This window comes from Triturus cristatus, chromosome 4_1 (assembly GCF_964204655.1).
Source record: "Triturus cristatus chromosome 4_1, aTriCri1.1, whole genome shotgun sequence".
NCBI lineage: Eukaryota > Metazoa > Chordata > Amphibia > Caudata > Salamandridae > Triturus > Triturus cristatus.
In genome coordinates, this window is record NC_140585.1 from 358045748 (window position 1) to 358064438 (window position 18691).

The window sequence follows — 18691 nt, forward strand, 5'->3', positions numbered from 1 at the left end:
CGCTAGGACCAAAAGCAATACAGAGGGGGGAAAGCATGTTATTCTAAGTTAATGGGCCGTGGGGTCAGTACCTAGGGAACAAGAAGGTTTTTAGCTTCTTCCTAAAAAGCAGATAGTCGTCTGTCAGGCGAAGGTCAAATGGGAGGGCGTTCCAAAGGACCGCAGCTGATTTGGAGAAGGATCGGTCGCCCATCCTGACTTTGGTTGTGCGTTTGACCATTGCAAGGGCCTGATGACGCGATCTCAAGTTGCGTGATGGGACATGGAATTCCATTTTGTCTTGCAAAATGTGAGGGCCTTTCCTATGTCAAGTTCTGTGAGCATAGCAGAGGAGCTTAAATTTAGCTCTGTGGCGCTCCGGCAGCCAGTGTAGCTCCTTCATACAATGGGATGCTGAGCTGTATTTGGTTTTATTGCAGATCAATTTGGCGGCAGCATTCTGGACTACATGGAGTCGAGAGAAAAGGTATTTGGCCATACCAACATACAGCGCGTTTCCGTAGTCCAGCCTGCTCAGGAAAATGGCCTGTATCACCGTTTTCCGGCAGTTCAGAGGGATCCAGGGAAAAAGCCTTCTGAAAAGTTTCAGTGTGGCAAAACCCTTTCCGCACAACGTGCGTACTTGAGCCAGCATGGATAGGGCATTGTAGAAAATTATGCCCAAATTCTTTGCAGCACGCTTAGATTCTGGGGTGGTGCCTTGCACTTGGGGCCACCAACTGGAGAGCAGAATCTCTGACTTTCCGGCATTTCGTTTTAAGCAGTGCTCGGTCATCCAGCCAGAAATTTCGGTGAGGCAATTAATTAGGTTGCTCTTGGTATCAGTATTGGTCAAACTGTCAGCCAGGGAGATCATTAGTTGTGTCATCGGCGTATGAGCAGATATCGAAGCTCCATTTCCTTCTGATGTTTGCCAGGGAGGAGACGTATGCATTTGAAAGGGTGGGGTTCAAGGAGGCTCCTTGTGGACCGCCATATTTAATAGTTTTTGGGGAAGAGGTGCAAGATCCCATTTGGATTTTTTGGGTTCGATTTTCCAGAAAAGATTAGAACCATGACAGGGCTTTTGAGCATAGTCCTTTTTCGTGTAAGATGCGTAGTAAATTATTATGCGAGACGGTGTCGAACGCCGCAGTACGGTCTAAAAGGATCAGTGCTACGGCTCTGCTTTGATTTCAGCAGATTTAAGCATCCCACTGCCGACGGTGGAAGGTGACGACCCGACCCTTCAATCAATCAATCAATCATAGCATTTATAAAGCGCATTACATACTCGTGTGGGTCTCAAGCAGCTGGGGGGGGGGGGATGCTGCTACTGTTCTTGAGGAGTCTCCTGAAGGTTAGGAGGTCGTTGGTCTGCCGCAGGCGGATGGGGAGGGTGTTCCATGTCTTGGTGGCAAGGTGGGAGAATGATCTGCCGCCGCCGGTCACTCTCCGGATGCGGGGGGACGGTGGCGAGGGCGCGGTCCGCGGAGCAGAGCTGGCGGGGGGGCTGAGTCGGCTGTTGAGGTACGCTGGTCCGGTGTCGTGGTGTGCCTTGTGTGCGTGCGTGAGGAGCTTGAAGGTTATCCTCTTGTTGATGGGGAGCCAGTGCAGGTCTCTCAGGTGGGGTGAGATGTGGCTGCGGCGAGGGATGTCGGGGATCAGGCGTGCAGAGGCGTTCTGGATGCGTTGGAGTCGTTTCAGGAGTTTGGCCGGGGCTCCTGCGTAGAGTGCGTTGCCGTAGTCCAGTCTACTGCTGACGAGGGCCTGGGTGACCGTCCTTCTAGTTTTGGTGGGGATCCACTTGAAGATCCTGCGAAGCATGCAGAGGGTGTTGAAGCAGGAGGAGGAGACGGCATTGATCTGCTTCGTCATGGTGAGGGTAACAAGGTCATTTCTCTGAAAGGAGAGCCCCTGTGTGCCAGTGATTACCGGTGGGGCAGCCTCAAGGGACCTAGAAACAATGAGCGCCCTGTAGAGACCAGAAGATTTCGCCGGTGACTGCCCGTGGGGGTCCTGAGCCTCTAATGCGGCGGCACCCGCAAAACCTGTGCCTGAGTGACCGACTGGGTTGCGGCGGGGGCATTCCTGGGGCTTCCCGCCACCCGCCCGCCCGCCCGACACCACCCATGAAAAACCCTGATCCCATGCTTCTGGGTGGAAGCCACCCACACCACCCGCTGTCCTGCGACTCCTGCAGCATCTGAAACGAGCAGGGTGGCTCTCGCTGACGCTCAGGGTGAGAAGAGGGAACCACAATCAGCAACGAGGCCGTCATTCAATCTCCAGTGGCAGCCCTGACGGGTGATCTGGAACCGGCTGCAGATTGATAGAGAAGGTGCCCGACCTGCAGGCCACCTCATGATGGCCTGGTGGGGCCTTGGCCTGTGGTGCGAATGCTGGCCATATAAGCCTGCTTCTGTGTGTCGGGGGCAACCAGACATCGTCGGGGACATCTGGCAGACTACTCGCTGCTCATCACCACTGACTTAAAGCGAGGGGGTGAAGCATTGGTCTGTGGAGTGAGGTGTGAGTTGCCAATCTGCCTTAGAGGGCATGGCTGCGACGAGAGGCCTGGCGAGCATCAAGACGCCGTTACCATTGGAAGAAAAGCAATGAGACAAGTACCCGCTTGTACCTAAAATCGCTGGCCGGGAACCCACGTCACCCTTCCATCCGCGGACCATTGGACCGCCTACGCAAGCTCCAGAACCTAGCCTCTGAGATCGTGCCAGACTGTGCAGGCCTCCTTGCCGTCCTCCTGGGCTGAATCAGTCAGCACTCCATCAACCCATACGAGAGCGTCAGACGTGTAATCAAGTGGAAACCCCTCTTGGGAGTCCGTCCCATCATGGGGAAAGACAAAGGAGCGAAGGTCTGCCTGACTCAAACTCGAATGGAACAGTATACTCTTAATGGACCTACCCAAGATGGAGCGGTGCCCTCCACGACCGGCCTGCCTGAGGGAGACCTGGCCACCATATTACAAGCCATAAAGACATGTCAAGAATGGGGGGGGGGCGCTAGAGAGCCCGAAGCAAGATGGGCGCACATTAGTGCAGCTCCACCGGCCAGGCGTACAATATCCGATTAATATCCTCTAATCCGACATTCCCAGGCATAAAAACAGGTCTCGAGTGCGCAGTGTGTGCCTACTGCCACAGAACTGCCTGGAGAAATCTTCTAGCGATGCAGTGCAGCAGCAAGCAGGCGGAATGTGCTAGAGGGCGGAGTCGGGCCCGGACCACCTCACTGACCAACATGCAAGATGGTGAGCACGACGTCATTAAGCAGCCTGGGCTTCAGATCTGTGGCTAGGGAGCACTGGTGAGGGCTGCAGTCCACGCTGGGGCGCCACTGCTCATTAGCTGGCCCACCTGTGGTGAAGAACGCCGATGGGAGTGCTGTGACGAGACCATTGGTGCTGCGCTACCTAGGCTTACCTAGCGGGGCTCAGCCTCTGCGGTGAGTCGACTGTAGGCGAAGGGTGCGCACCAGCGCAGTAGCTGCGGTGGGAACAGACGCTGCTGATGAGACCGGGAAAAACAGCAGCGCACTCTGATGATTTATACTGATGCACGCAAGGCGGATAGCTGGCAAGATACTCGGCAGTGGTGCCATTTTGCTGAACTGTGTGGAGGCCTTGACTGATGCAGCACGGGGCAGCGGTTGGAACTACAGCGAGCTCCCACTAAATGCCACGCGTCACTTAAAGGCTCCCTGGGCTACTAGGGCATAGGGGACGGATACGGTGCAGATTCCCCCCCAGCTGCGATAAGGCTGCTGATGGTGCAGGAGGATCGAAGACTTGAAAATACTGCTAGTATGTGCTAAGCTGGGGGAGCACTCGATACGTGGCTAAAGACAGCAGACAGAGGAAGCTGAGCCCTTGTTGTGGGATGCGGGCAGTGCCCGGGACTAGGATTGGGCATAGTGCTTTGAACATGAGGCCACCATTCACGTTTCTTGGGCTGGTAGAGGCGGCTGGGTGGATGTGTTGACCCGAACTGCACAAGAACAGTCATAGGCCCCTGTCTGGCTCACGAAAGATACTACTTTGGATCGTGAGGGTAGTCTGGCTAATAAAATGGGCACGCCTGATAAGGAACAGCCTCGGCTCACATTCGAGGTGAAAAAAAATCACAGAAATCAACACAGGGCGACCAGGACGACCTGGAGCAAAACCCTGCCGCAATAAGCTCTATGCAGCTCGCAGGGATGCTACAGGCCATACAGCACAGCCTTCGCTCCATAGACAGGAAGATGGACACCCTAAACCAGCACATGGACTCCAAGGTGTCCAAACTGGATAAACAAGCCTCCAGAATTGTGGAAGCGGAGCAGAGACTGTCCAATGTGGAGGATGATGTGCAAGCCACAACCAGCAAATGGACTGAAATGGAAAAGCTCCTCAATATTATTCAAGGTAAAAATGAAGACTTGGAAGTGCGCAGCAATGTGCGTATCGTAGGCATACCGGAGACCATGAACACCGGTAAGATGGAGCTGTATGTGGGGCGGATGCTAACTGATTTGTTTGGCCGAGAGGGATTTTCATTGATGCTGGTGGTTGAGCGCGCCCTCATGTCTTTGGCAGCGAGACTGCCCCCAGGCTAACCCCCAGGCTGGTAATCGCGAAACTGCTCAACTACCGAGACTGGGATGCGATTCTCCGCCAGGCCTGGGAGAAAGCAGATCTAAATTACCAGGGCTTCCAAGTCGCCTTCTATCCGGACTTTACGGCCACAGTGCAACCGACGAGGAGAGAGTACCAAGCGGTTAAGAAACAGCTGCAGGAGGAAAACATCACCTACGCCATGTTGTACCCGGTCAGGCTGCGGGTTGAATATGATGGACAACACAAAATCTTTAGTTCCCCCTAAGCGGCTAAGGAATTCTTGAAAAAAACTGTGAATATGAAATGCGCTCATCGCGCGCAAGAGGTGGAGGACTCGGACTGACTATGTGTATTGGGCGACAACAAGGGTTTGAGGTAATTCACGTGGGCATACTGCTGGCTCCTACATGCAGTCCGTGGGGCTGATTGGGGTCTGCCTTGCCTGGCCACCTCCAGTAAGGAGGTTGTTCTGGCTCCTGACGACCCTCCAAGGGGTGATCCCCGTTTTCTTTTTCTCTTGAACTGTTAAGCATGGTTCTTTGGTTGGGGGGTTGGGACCTTGGGTATTTTGTCTTAAACATGTGTGGGATGCTGCTGTGGGTGGGCTGCGGTTAGGGGATGGTTTGTGGGACTCTTCCATATGGCTTGCTGTTGTCATGGATTCTCCTTTTTTGTAGATGTTCGCCTCTGAAAGCCATTTCTGTGCCTGACTTACTAGATGGCTGGTGTAGCAAATGTAGATAGCATGTCGCTCTCATCTGTGACATGGAATGTTCGAGGCTTCAATTCCCCCAAGAAAATTAGACAAGTAAGGAACCCTGTTCACTCTGATCAAACCAGTGGTAGACAACAGTGGTAGGTACGTCAAAGACCACAGCAAACTACATGGAGCGCCCCTCACTTTAGTGAACGTATATTGGCCCAACACAGATTAACCCAATTTTTTCTTGGGCTTACTGAACGTGCTCCATGAGTGGCCAGAATCAGAAATAATATTGGGAGGGGACCTTAACACGCATCTAAATCCCTTCAAGGATAAATCAAGTCAACAGAGGGGGCACTCTCCAAAAGCTGCCCACATTATCAGGGAGGGGATGGAAAAGCTGGGGCTCGTGGAAATGGAGGATCCAGAATGCTGACATACTGGAACGCACATACACATCCACTGCTCAGGGAAGCTGGTCGAGACTAGATTTAGATTATTGGTTACTTAGCGGGGGTGTAAATGCATGGATGTCAAACATAGATAAGCTACCCAGACCTTTGTCTGATCACAACCCGGTCAAACTCACTCTGCACATCCCGGTCAGTGTTCCCCATCAATTTACATGGAGATTTAGGGCAGATGCGTTGCTAGACCTGACTTACAAGGCTACGATCAGGAAAGCTAATTAACAATACTTCAGTTTTAATAAGGGGTCGGTCAGTGAAGCTGCCAAACTCTGGGAGGCCTTCAAAGCCACAATCAGAGAGACTTGCATCAGCACTAGTGCAGGCATACTAAGGGATATCAGGGGTCAGCTTTCGAGTGTGGAGGCTGCTCTAAAGCAGCTGGAAAGGGGTCGGTCAGTTAGACTAAAGACGAGGCATGACCACCACACTATAACACAGTTCACTGAACAACACATGCAATTACAGCACAATTCCAGAAGTTTTAAGCAGCTCTATACACCTTAAAGGGCGGTGCTGCTACGGGCGAGTTGGACGAATACCTAGCGGATATTGCTCTTGCCTGGCTGTCAGATGGCCAATGGGAATATGTATCCCAACCGATAGAGGCATCGTAAATTCGTGATACGTTTCAGGCTCTCCCAAACAAGAAGGCGCCGGGACCTGACGGACTCACAAGCGACTTTTACAAAGAATTCGGGGACGAGTTAGTGCCTCACTTGCTGGCCATGTTTGAGGAGGCCTATGAAAAAGGCAGGCTGCCGCCCACGCTCAGAAAAGCCCTGATTATTGCTCTTTTAAAGAAAGATAAGGTACCACTCAGGTGTGAATCCTATCGCCCAGTCACTCATCAACATAGATGCCAAGATTCTGGCAAAGATACTTGCCGCTAGACTCCAGCCCCTGCTGCCAAATATGGTCCTACCAGACCAATCTGGTTTTATACTGGAAAGATACACGTCCCATAACCTGCACACAATATTTGCCTTGTACCACATATTGAACCCCGACCTGAAAGCGGTGGCAGTCCTGCTAGATGCGGCCAAGGCATTCGACTCCATTGAGTGGAGTTATATGTTCCAGATATTGCAAAAAATGGGACTACCTGTGTTTTACTGTAGATGGGTGCGGCCGTTATATACTGATCCAACAGCGCGTGTAAGGATAGAGGTCTGACATCAGATCCTATACAGATCTGCAGGGGACAAGACAGAGGTGTCCTCTCTCGCCGCTCCTATTTTCAGTACTGCTGGAACCTTTGGCCTGCATCATCAGGCAGCGTCATAGGGACTCGGCTCTACGCTTTGCAATGCGGCCTGTCAGCATCTCGTTAAATGCTGATAGTATGGTATTGTTCGTCAGGGAGCCACAGAGGTATCTCGCACCTATACTAATGGAATACATTAGATTTGGGCGCTTCTAGGGACTTAGCATAAATTGGACCAAATTGATTGTAGTGCTTTTGACAGAGAACACAGCCCGCATGCCCTGGAGTTTACCCTTAAGTGGGTTGTCGACCCTGTGAAGTATCTAGGTATATGGATTAATCGCGACCCGGACATAGCGGTGAGGGAAAACTATGGCACGGCATATAGCAAGCTAGAACATCAGGTGGCTAGTTGGATCGGGCTGCCGCTGTCACTAGCAGACAGAATTGCTCTCATTAAAGATTGTGCTTCCACGGTTTTTGTACCTATTTAGCAACATACCAATCAAACTGCCCAGTCAATTTTGTAAGAATATACGCTCACAACTGTTGAAACTGGTTTGGGGAGGCAGACAATCCCAGGTGGGTTGGGATACACTTATTTTGGACTACACAAAAGGAGGTTTTAATGTACCAGATTTGTATTCTTATTATCTCAGTGCTCAAGCACAATATGCACAATACTGGTATAATTCTCATGCTTTTATTCCACATGTAGCGGTGGAAGATGGAGATGCGCACCCAATTCCTCTACGCAGCATCATGTCGCAATCCAAATGAGGAATGCCCAAAATTGAAATCAATATCATTGACTGTCCAATTGCAGCTTGGCAGGTCATAGGCTGCGCAGCAGCAAAACTACCACTGTATGCCCTCATGATCCCGCTTGCGCATCATGCAGCGCTATCGGTCATGCAGGAAGTGGGTGCTATGCACTCTCTTCAGCAAGCAGGTATAGATAAAATGCAAGATTTGTTTCCAAACTGTACTTTCCTCACGGCAGAAGAGCTGCAATACATAAAAAATAAGATGCCACTGTTCATGTTCACATACCGCAGACTTCGGGTGGCTGCACAGGCACTCTACCACACCTTCGCAGATGAGCCGCCGACACTACAATCACTGCAAACACTACCTGTAAGTCCAACAAGACACAAATTAATCACTAAGTTATACAGAGCAGTAAGGGATGAAAGTCTTCCAGCCACTGATAGAAGCCTAGCCTGCTGAAATGAACAAATTTAGCTCCAGCTCACGCAGAAAGACTGGGATTACAGTTGGCAGCTTACTGACACCGAATGGCAACCTTTGCATCATCCATTTCAAATATTTATACCAAGTTTACTATACACCAGTTAGGCTGCAGAAATATGGTCTTAGGGAATCTGATGAATGCAGACTTCATGCACTTGGCATGGGATTGTCGGCGGGTGCTTGTGATCTTGGTTGAGGTGGTATATAGGCTACAAATTATGACCGACGTTGCATTGCAGTGCTGCCCACAAGCATTTCTACTGTGTATAATGCCCCATCTTAAAGGTAGAACTGGGAAGTTGATAAAAATTGCGTTGCTTCTTGCAAAGAGGAGGGTGGCGATGAGTTGGGAGAGCAGGGCGGCTCCCCTGCCCGAGCCTTGGGTAAAGGACTTAGTGTACTGTAAGGAGAACCTGGAACTTTATGCACAGGAGCTACTAACGACAGCAAGGCCCAAGGACATTTGGGAACCACTTTTGAGCCATTTGAGACTGAGAGAACAGCCTTCGACAGATGGAAAAAATGTCTGAACATCATTCCATGCAGTTCGAACCATATAATGTAACTGTAATGATTACAATGCCAGTTGTTGGGGGGGGGGGGCAACAGGAATTGTAATTTTAGCAAGCCATATGCTGTTTGTTGTTGTTATCTGTATGGCAGCAAAATAAATAAAAAATAAAAATAAAAAATTGGCCTGACTAGTTGCAAAGACTGTGACACTTAATTATGCTACCCACACCGCGCAGGTCCTGTCAGACTTAGCTAACTGGCGTCAATTGCAGCTGTCCTGGCTTGGGCGGGTTGCAGCTGTCAAAATGATGGTCCTCCCCTGGCTCTTCTATGTTTTCCAAACCTTGGCACTGATGCCACCAAAAGCGTAACCTTCGGACCCTGCAGCTAGCAATCAATAATTGCATCTGGGACAGGAAAAACCTTGTCTCCATAAAGTTACTTTATCGCTCAACCTTAAAGGGGGGTTAGCTGTCCCCATGGTTACATGTTACTTCCAAGTCTCTCAACTTCGCTTCCTGGTGGAGTGGAGTCGCCCCACCTCTGGGAAACACTGGTGCTTTATGTACCAGGCTGTGACAGGATACCATATCTGGAGGTAGCCGTGGCTACCCCACAGACATAGGGCATGGGGTCTCTACTCATCCCCGGTGACCAGTTCCACCATCAGGGTTTGGGACGCCATGGCGACATGAGCCGGGTTGACCTTTCCCTCGCCTATGACTCCTATCCCAGCTAACCCTGGCTTTTTACCAGTCTTGCACCAGGAGCGGTTCCAGCATTGGAGCGATGGAGGCTGTAAGTGCAAAGGGTGTATGTTTGACACTCAGGGATAATCCTTTTCGACCGCCTGAAGGCAGATTATGACTTGGTGGAGGCAGACCGCATCCAGTACTTACAAATTTGGCAGTGGGTAATGCAGCCGTCTATTAATCCCTATGCTGAATGCCCCCTCACTCCCATCGAGATTGGTTTTCCTTAAGAGTGACGGCAGATGTCTTATCACATAGATCTATGCACACCTAGATGGGGCACTAACACTAGTCAAGACAGCGGACAGAGAGGGTAGGAGGCTGAACTGGGCAGGGCACTTACCACCAAAGAATGGGAAGACATATTACTGGGCCCTTCACACTGCACACAACATAGCAAGCACAGAGACGGTATATAAAATTGTTTCTTACTGGTACCATACCCCCGCACTGCTCCAGGCATGGTGCCCAAGGCGCTCGAAGGAATTCTGGAGAGGTTGGGGTGGGACAGGTACCTTAGTATACCTTCTCTGGCATTTTCCAAACCTGTCCACTACTGGGAGAGAAACCTAGATGGATGAAACCTTTAATACAACTGTCCTGAGTTTCCCAGCTTATAAAATACTAGGGCTCCCTAACACCATGACATACCTCCTGCATTCGCGGAGAGGAAGACTTATGGCCCAGGCCCTAGAGACAGGTCATAGTCTATTCATGGGGCACTGATAGGTTCCCCGCCTACATGACTAGGTTGCATAAACTATGATTCATTCTTGGAAATGAAAAGCTATCCTTAGCCATGGAGTCAAAACATGACTCTTATCCTGATTTGCGGGCACCATTTATCACTATTTTTCACACTTAATTCAATGAATTGACCTGCCAAACTAACCTCAAATAATTGCCCTTGATCCCATTGACGCAAACACCTGTAGGAACAGCCCCGCTTTGACCACTAAGTATTTGCCCATGCTTATGCAGGTCCACATCATGAGCCGTCATAATGAAGATGTAGGTCACTGATGTTAACCCTTTGGAAGGAGCACTGAGTAGTGGGGGGTTGTTTTTGTGGGATGTTGTCTGAGTTATGATATTAGACTATGACTTGATGATGCCGCCAGCCTCTTGGTTGTAGGTGGATAGAAGCTGTGTATTCAATGGCTTTGCTTATGTTTTATGCAATAAACAGAATTGATCCATAAAAAATAAAAGACATGTCAAGAATCAATGGAAACCAAAATAGGTGAAGTCAGCGTAGATATGGGTCTCATCCACCAGGACCTCAGTAACGCGACAGCCCATGTAGCAGCAGCAGAATCCTGCCCGTCAGATGTGGAAGATGACATCTCAACACTTAAAACACAAATGAAGCAACTTCTACCCTGCACATCAGATCTCCATAAACGGTCTGAAGATGCCGAAAACCACTCCCGCCGGAATAATCTCCACCTGATCGGCCTTCCCACACCTTTGTTGAAAACTGGTTCAGATCTTGGATGCCCGCAGATGCCCTGTCTCCTTGGTTTGTTGTGGTGCAAGCCCACCACTCACTCGCCCCTCGACCTACGCCGGGGGCTCCATACCGACCAATAATTGTGAGGATCCTCAACTTCAGAGATCGCGACGCCATTTTGCTAGAGGCCCATTCTCGAACAGAACTTCTCTATAAAGTATCCAAAATCATGATCTTTCCTGACTACACTAAGGAAGTGCAGGCTCAGTGAAGATCCTACATCCAGGTTAAGCAAAAGTTGCGGGCTCTCAACCTGCCTTATAGACTCTTCTTCCCGGCCCGCCTCAAAGTGATATTCCAAAACAAATCTTATTTCTTTGATAAGCCAGAGGCAGCTTGGACCTGGGCTACCGAGGAATGCCCAATCCACCCACAGAAGAGCGCCCTAGCGGTGATCCCCCCAAAAGGGCCACCAGGGAAAGACTCTGGTCTCCCGTGGACGACATGCAGGATCCCGTAGAGGGTGCGGGCCCGGGGAAAGGCGTCCGCGTCGCCCGCTGGCTCCTCAATAGCTACTTTCGTATTAATGAAGGCACAGTGCAGCATCAGGATAAACTTTGGGACGCGGGCAAAGCCACGATTCGGGGATATGCCAAAAGATTTCTCAAGCGCAGGCGTCAGACCCGTGACCACCAGCTCTCTCAACTTGAAGCCAGGGCGCTCTGTCTGAAAATGGCGGTAGCAACAGCTGAGGGGGAGGCAGAACACAGACAATTACAACTAATGCGTGAAGAAATCAAAAGTATCTCCATCGAATCAGCCAAAATGAGTTGGAGGTCCTCGGTAGCCAGAGTTTACGGCTGGGGAGACAAGAATAGCATGCTGCTCAATTGGCTCGCTAGCCACCCCATGGCCAATGTGATAGCTCCTCCTTCTTACAAAATATCCCTCTCCCAGGGCTCTCGTAGATAGAACGGAAAACCATAGACAAGCCTATCACAGTTGAAGAAATTGGTGAGGCAATCTCCGCACTCGCCACCCACAAAACCCCGGGCCTGGATGGGCTCCCCGCAGAGTACTATGCAGCATACCGCGAAACTCTGATCCCACAACTCCATACCCTATTTTAGGAAGCCATAGAGGACTGCTCATTCTCCGCTATTACAGACAAAAGCCACCATCGTAGTCATTCACAAGGCAAACCCTCCCCCGCTTTCCTGTGCTCAGTACCACCCAATCTCCCTCATCAATACCGAAATTAAAATATACGCCACGATTCTTGCCACCCGTATGAAAAGAGTGCTCTTCACCCTCATAAACCCTGACCAATGCAGCTTCATGCCACACCACAGCACACGTCACTGCCGTCGACGCCTGCATGTGGACCTCCGCCACCGTGACCATATCTGGCCTTAGTTTTACTCGATTTCGAGAAGGTCTCTAATACGGTCGACTGGCGCTACATGAGGGATGTGTTGGGAGAGGGCGGGCTTCAGCCCCCACAACTGGAAGATGGTGGGAGTTCTTTATTGTAACCTGTCAGCCAGGGTCCTTATAAACAGAGCTTTGTCCAGGGTCTTCCAGATCGCGCGGGAGACCAGACAGTGATATCCGCTCTCCCCTCTCCTCTTCGCCCTAGCGATCAAACCATTGGCCTGCCACATCTGGTCGGGTGGCTGGGTGCAGGGTTGACCCTCACAAGACTCTCATGAGGACCGAATCGCCTTGTACGCTGATGATGTCCTCCTGTACCTAGCTGGCCCAGCCCGATCCAGACGGAGATGCCTGCAGATCCTTCACTCTTTCAGGAGAGCATCTGGCCTACACCTTAATCCGGTCAAATCCACGGTGGTGCCCCTCCAAGTCTCTAGAGAATGTTTTGACTGGCAGACAACCATGCCCATACGAAGACCCTCATTTAAATACCTTGTTATCTGGGTGGCGCTTCTCCCTGAACTGACCTGGTCCCCCAATGTCTGCCCACTTCTCAGGCGTACTAAAGATGACCTACGTCGATGGCAAAAACGTATCAATCCCCTCGGGAGAGTTGCTCTCTTCAAAATGATGGTTCTACCCGCCTCTTGTATGTCCTCCAAAACCTCCCGATCCATCTCCCTCGCAGCTGGTTTCGCCACCTAGCTGGAGTGATCACCAACTTCCTTTGGGTGGGGGTGGGGGGGGGGGGGGGGGGGGGGAAATCAAGAGCGCGCCTGGCTCTCACAATCTGCCAACGAGCCACATATGAGGGAGGAATGGGGATGAAGAATCCCTACTTATATTATCTCACTACTCACCTTTTGGTGATTCATGATGATTGGTTCAACGGAGGGTGGTCAGACCCAGCATATCGGCTAGAGTGGGGCTCCTCGGATTCTCTCAGGCCCAAGCTATGCTTTACGGAGCCCCAATCCCTAAGCCCCTACCAGTCACTCGTACAGCTCTCCTGGCATGGGGTTCTGCTTTGCAACACATCCACTGGGACATTAGACTCACATTCCAAACGCCGTTGTGGCACGGCACTTGGCTGTGGGACCTTGACGGGCTTTCAGGCATGGGATCTGATAGGCATCACCTGCCTGGGGAATGTATGGAAGGGAGAACACTTGTCCTCCTTTCAAGATCTACAGCAGGCATACTCCTTACATTCTACACAATTCTTCAGGTATCTGCAATTACGTCATGACCTGGCCATTCACATTCCTAACCGTTTGGCATTTCCTGAGTTCAGCCCACTGGAGGCCAAGATTCTCATGGGAAACCTGGGGAAGAGAGGGCGATCCCAAATATATTGATCCCGGATAAACAATACCCCATCCACACTAGAGCCTCTTAGATCCCAATGGGAACGATGGGTAGGCCCTCTGGAAGAAGAGGACTGGCGAGATGCTCCTATGGCTCCCAGAAAAATCACTATATCTACCAGGCTCCGCCTCATTCAAATATATTATCTTTACTGTGCATATCTTACACCAGCGCGGCTGCACAAAGCGGTATTTCTCCCAACCCCGCAATGTCCACGCTGCAAGGGAGAACCAGACAACTTCTTCCATATAGTCTGGTCCTGCAACATCCTATCCTAATACTGGGCATCAATAGAATCTGAACTGAGTGGCATACTGGGGTGGGATGTCCCTCTTAACCCCCTTGCCCTTCTCCTGAGGGTGATGGAGGGGATGGACGGCAACTGGGTCGACAAGTTGTTTCTAGGAACAACCATTTTGATTGCTAAAAGAGTCATTGGAGCAGCCTGGAAAGACTCAATACCTTACTCAATTTCAAAATGGCTCAAGGGAGTGGACTGGTGTGCCATCCAAGAAAAATCGGTATATGAAGCAAGAGGGTGCCCGACCAAACATGAACGGAAATGGGGCAAATGGACAGGTCCATTGGACCGATTACTCTCAGCGCATGCGGCCTGCATTTTTCATACCAGCAAGCTAGGGGGATAAAACTTGCAACCGTAATGAAATGTCCTACACGTCACAGTGATACAATGATTACCTTGTTTACTTTGTTATATAAAATGCCAATAAAATTGGATATAAAAAACAAAATGAATAATACCTGCCACCCAAGCCATTCTTACGGTTTTGGGTTGCCTGGAATAGTCTGAATTGCCACACTTGTAGGAATGTGATGGTTAGTAGTTGTGTAGGTCATGTCACTGGCAGTGCTGGCAGGAGCATTGGCTAGTGCAAGCTGCAGTGGCCTCCTGACGTGGGCTCTGACATTTCTTTCATTTTTTTAACAAATTAAGCACTGCAGGTTTGGCTTCAAATTCATAAAAGCACATACTTCGCACAACCTGGTGTTGTTGCCCAAACCCAAACAGCCGAGACGCACTTCGTAACAATCTGTCACAGACAGGTGTTTGTAGCGGTACCTACAAGGTTTCAACTCTGTAGTTTTAGTAGAGGACATGCTCCCTTGCACACTGGAAAAGAATAATTTTGAGAAAAAATGTGGGTGCTAATGTGGAAAGAAAGGAACTGACATCAGCATGTAGGAGTGCACTGCTTGAATGGGACTCCGACCAGCGCTTCCAGGGCAGAAAGAATGAGGTCAATATGGAGCCGCATGGCACTACCTACCAGCACCAGACTATGCTATAAAAATCATCCACATTCATTCTGGTGCTTGGGGATATTCACAAGATGATGACTCTGCAGTTAGAAGTATCCTTCAGAAAGAGGTAGATGGAGTGCATATTAAAGGTCAAGGCATGGATAGCTACTTTTAGTTATTAGTTTACTTTGAAACATTTTTTGAGGGATTTTGAGCCTGATGGCGAAGAGTATTAAAAAAAACATGTGAATCTATCACAGATCAGTGCTGGAGAACCATTGCTAAAGGTATGCACCATTTTCTTTTTGCATTTTATTTAAGAAACACAAAATAAAATAAAAATTTTTCTTTATAAAAATCTGGCAGTTACCTTTTTTAATGTGTTAAAAAATATGTGTTAAACGAAGATAGTCACTCAAACATCTCGTAGTATTTGCGTAAAGGATTTAATTCTTACAAATTAGTAGTTTCAGAAGCATGAATTGATATTTACCTTAGTAGCCGAAAAGTCAATGCTGTGTAGAAATCTGCAGTTTTGACCCAGTGCATGCAGAGACACATCTGTGATGCTGAAACACCCGCTTAAATTGACAATCTGCAATAATTTGCAGTTCACTGCAAGAGCCAAGACTCCTTCATCTGTTAGATTGCAGCATCTTTTCAAAGAAGCTTCAAATAAATAAGGACAAGACAACGCAACGGTTTTGACTCCTGTTGAGAGAACAAGATTTTACAAAACATCCCTCGTTATCAAACAATCTCTCCGAAATTGTGACTAAAAATAGATTATTGTAATACATTTTCAATTCATGCACATCATAGTCATCAATAGATGTAACATTTACGCACATCGTATGTACAATACCGAAAATAAATCATAACTTCTTGACATTTTTCTTTTCATTCCTTTCATAGTGTTCATGGAAAGGTACAATCATAGATATGTCAGTCAGTAAGTCATGATACTTTATTTCGATAAATCAATATCATAAAAAGACAGAGGAACAATACAATTACACACAATCATCAGTTTGCAATTAATACAAAATAAAATCGTAATATATTTACATATTTTTTCTATTTACACAAAGAGAATACAAAAATATATACTTTCTATAAAACTCAATCATTAAAATGTATTAAAAAGAGGTCAGTTAGAATAAAACAGACTATTCACATCACTTGCATAAAAGATCAGTGTAGGTTAAATTCATGGAGTAACCATTACAGATGGGCAATATAAAATTCATCCATTTATAAGACCATGTTCGTAAGATTATTGGACAACATCCTTTTCTTGACCTTAATAGCCCCCACAAGAAAGTTAGCGACATGAAATATGATCCTGGGGGTCTGTAGTAGATGGAGAAACAAGAGAGCTGGCTTAACCTGTATAAACCCAGCCTCTTTAAGAATCGGAATCAAATATTTCCTTCTTAAAGCCGTGAAGTGATCACAGAACATCAAAAAGTGCAGTGTGTTCTGGATCGAAAAGTTGTCACACTTAGACGGCAAAGCGTTTTCGGGGGTACACCAAGTCGGAAAATGACCAAGAGATAAATGGATCAAATTCAACCGAAAACGAATTAAAAGGAAACGATGATAAGGCAGGTTTACAATGGTTAAGTATGGTTCAGGGCCAACATGAGTGCTCAAAATAATGCTAGTCCTCACCGTTGGTTTCTCAAGTTCTACTTGTTCCCTGTCTAGACTTAGCAATTCTCCCATCATGCCTTTAATCAGAGCAATGTCTTTCACAGTTATTGAGGCCGGGGATAGAAAAAGATCTGGTCTCCCTAACTTAAAAAGACAGTTTTTAATATAAGCTAGCCACGGTATTTTGCTTACCCTGTCTAGCTGCAAACAGTCTTTTAAAATAATGTGGTTAAGGGGAATTTCTTGATTCAGCCAGATCCTGAGCCAGGCCAGGACAGGGGCCACTTTAATCAAGTCTGAGATGTATCCTATGCCAAGTTCAGAATGAACAATATATGTTGAAGTCGACTGGGGTACAGAAAGAACAGATCTTAAAAATTTATTCTCAGTAATCTGTATACTTTCCGTGGAACAATTACCCCAAATAGCACTTCCATATGTAGCAACGGCCAAACATTTAGCTTTATAAATTTTAAGCAGAGTAACTATTGGCCTAGCTCCCGTTTTTTTTATAAAACTCTGGAGAGCAGAAGAGGATCTAGCGAGAGCAATATTTCTATTTTTTATCTGGGGACCCCAGGATCCTCCCTCATCAAAAGTTATCCCTAGATAAGGAAAGGTGGCTACTCTGCAAAGCTCTTGTTTCCCACAAGTGAATGTTTTTAAGGACTTGTTTTTTTTGCCCTTGCCCATTATCATGATTTGAGACTTTTTGACATTAATCTTTAGGTCCAAAGAACCCATAAAGTCCTCAAAAGCATCCAAAATAGACGTTGAAGAGCGACACCAGTACGTGAAAGCAAAACAGCGTCGTCTGCGTATAGGAGAACTGGGATTCCAAGTTCTCCTATACGTGGAACGTCAAGGGTTGCTACTTTTAGGGAAGGCTCCAATGCATTTATGTAAACAGTAAAAAGGAGGGGTGCCAAAATGCACCCCTGCCTAACTCCCCTTTCTGACTTAAAGTGACTTGTGCAACGCCCATCCAAAGTAACTCTAACCGCAGCTATTAGATCGGAGTGAAGGTCTGCTAAAAGACTAACAAGGGCCCTGTCCAATCCTATGTGGAGCAGGATTTTCCAAAGCTTGGAACGATTTACGAGGTCAAAGGCTGACGAGAGGTCCATGAACCCCAGGTACATGGACCTCTCCTTGGCCCTCGTATATTTTTCAACCAGTAAATGCAAGTTAAGGCCTTGATCAATTGTACTCCTTTTAGGTCTAAAACCGTACTGAATGTTTGATAGTACCCCTTTCTCAATTAACCAATCATTCAGTTTTGTTAAAATGACCCTGCCCAGTATTTTCACCGATGAATCAATCAATGAAATCGGTCTGTAACAGGATGGGTCTTGCCTGTTACCCTTTTTAAAGACCGGTATAATGATAGATTTTTTCCATGAATCCGGGATTTTGTCAGTTGTGAGAACGTTAAAAACATTACAAAGAACTTTGGACCAAAACTTAGGTGCGCATTTAAAAACGTCCCCTGGTACCCCATCAGGGCCCGGCGCTTTATTTTTCAGGGTCAGATCTATTGCCCGTTCCACGTCAGCTGCAACAAAGGTGACATTGGCCTTAGCAGTACAGAATTCCACTGCCTCCACTTCTGTGAGGGCAGCAGTAATAGCAGCACTGCTGGAGTCTGTATATATCTGACTAAAATGTTTAATCCAGCCCTCATCAGTAATATTTGCCTCTAGGGGGCTGTTTTGGTCATCAGAGAAAAGTGGCTGATTTATTATTTTCCAGAATAGACCACTATTTTTTAATGTTTCTGGTTCAAGAAGTTGGGCTACAGCATTATCTTTCAGGTCCCTCTTTCTTTCTAAAATAGTTTTTTTGTACACAGTCCTTGCACTCACTATATCCGCACGGATTTTGGGAGTGGCTTTCAGGGCTTTTAGTAGGACACCGTGAGCCTTTGAACATTTCTTGTCGAACCATCTTTTGCCCACTAACAACTTCGGGCGGCATTTATTCTGTAGGCTACGATCAATTTCTATACAGATATAATCAAA

The 18691-nt window shown here is 48.1% G+C and overlaps 1 protein-coding gene across 10 annotated transcripts in view; it reads right to left on the minus strand.

The window, feature by feature from the left end:
* Window positions 1–18691, minus strand: part of AMN1 (antagonist of mitotic exit network 1 homolog) — a 716979-nt gene that overhangs the window by 239597 nt on the left and 458691 nt on the right. For all 10 annotated transcript variants that reach the window (XM_085652369.1, XM_085652373.1, XM_085652379.1 and 7 more), the window contains one exon: window positions 15508–15725. In XM_085652369.1, coding sequence (XP_085508495.1) covers window positions 15508–15725 — 218 coding nt within the window. The remainder of the gene's footprint in view (window positions 1–15507; window positions 15726–18691) is intronic.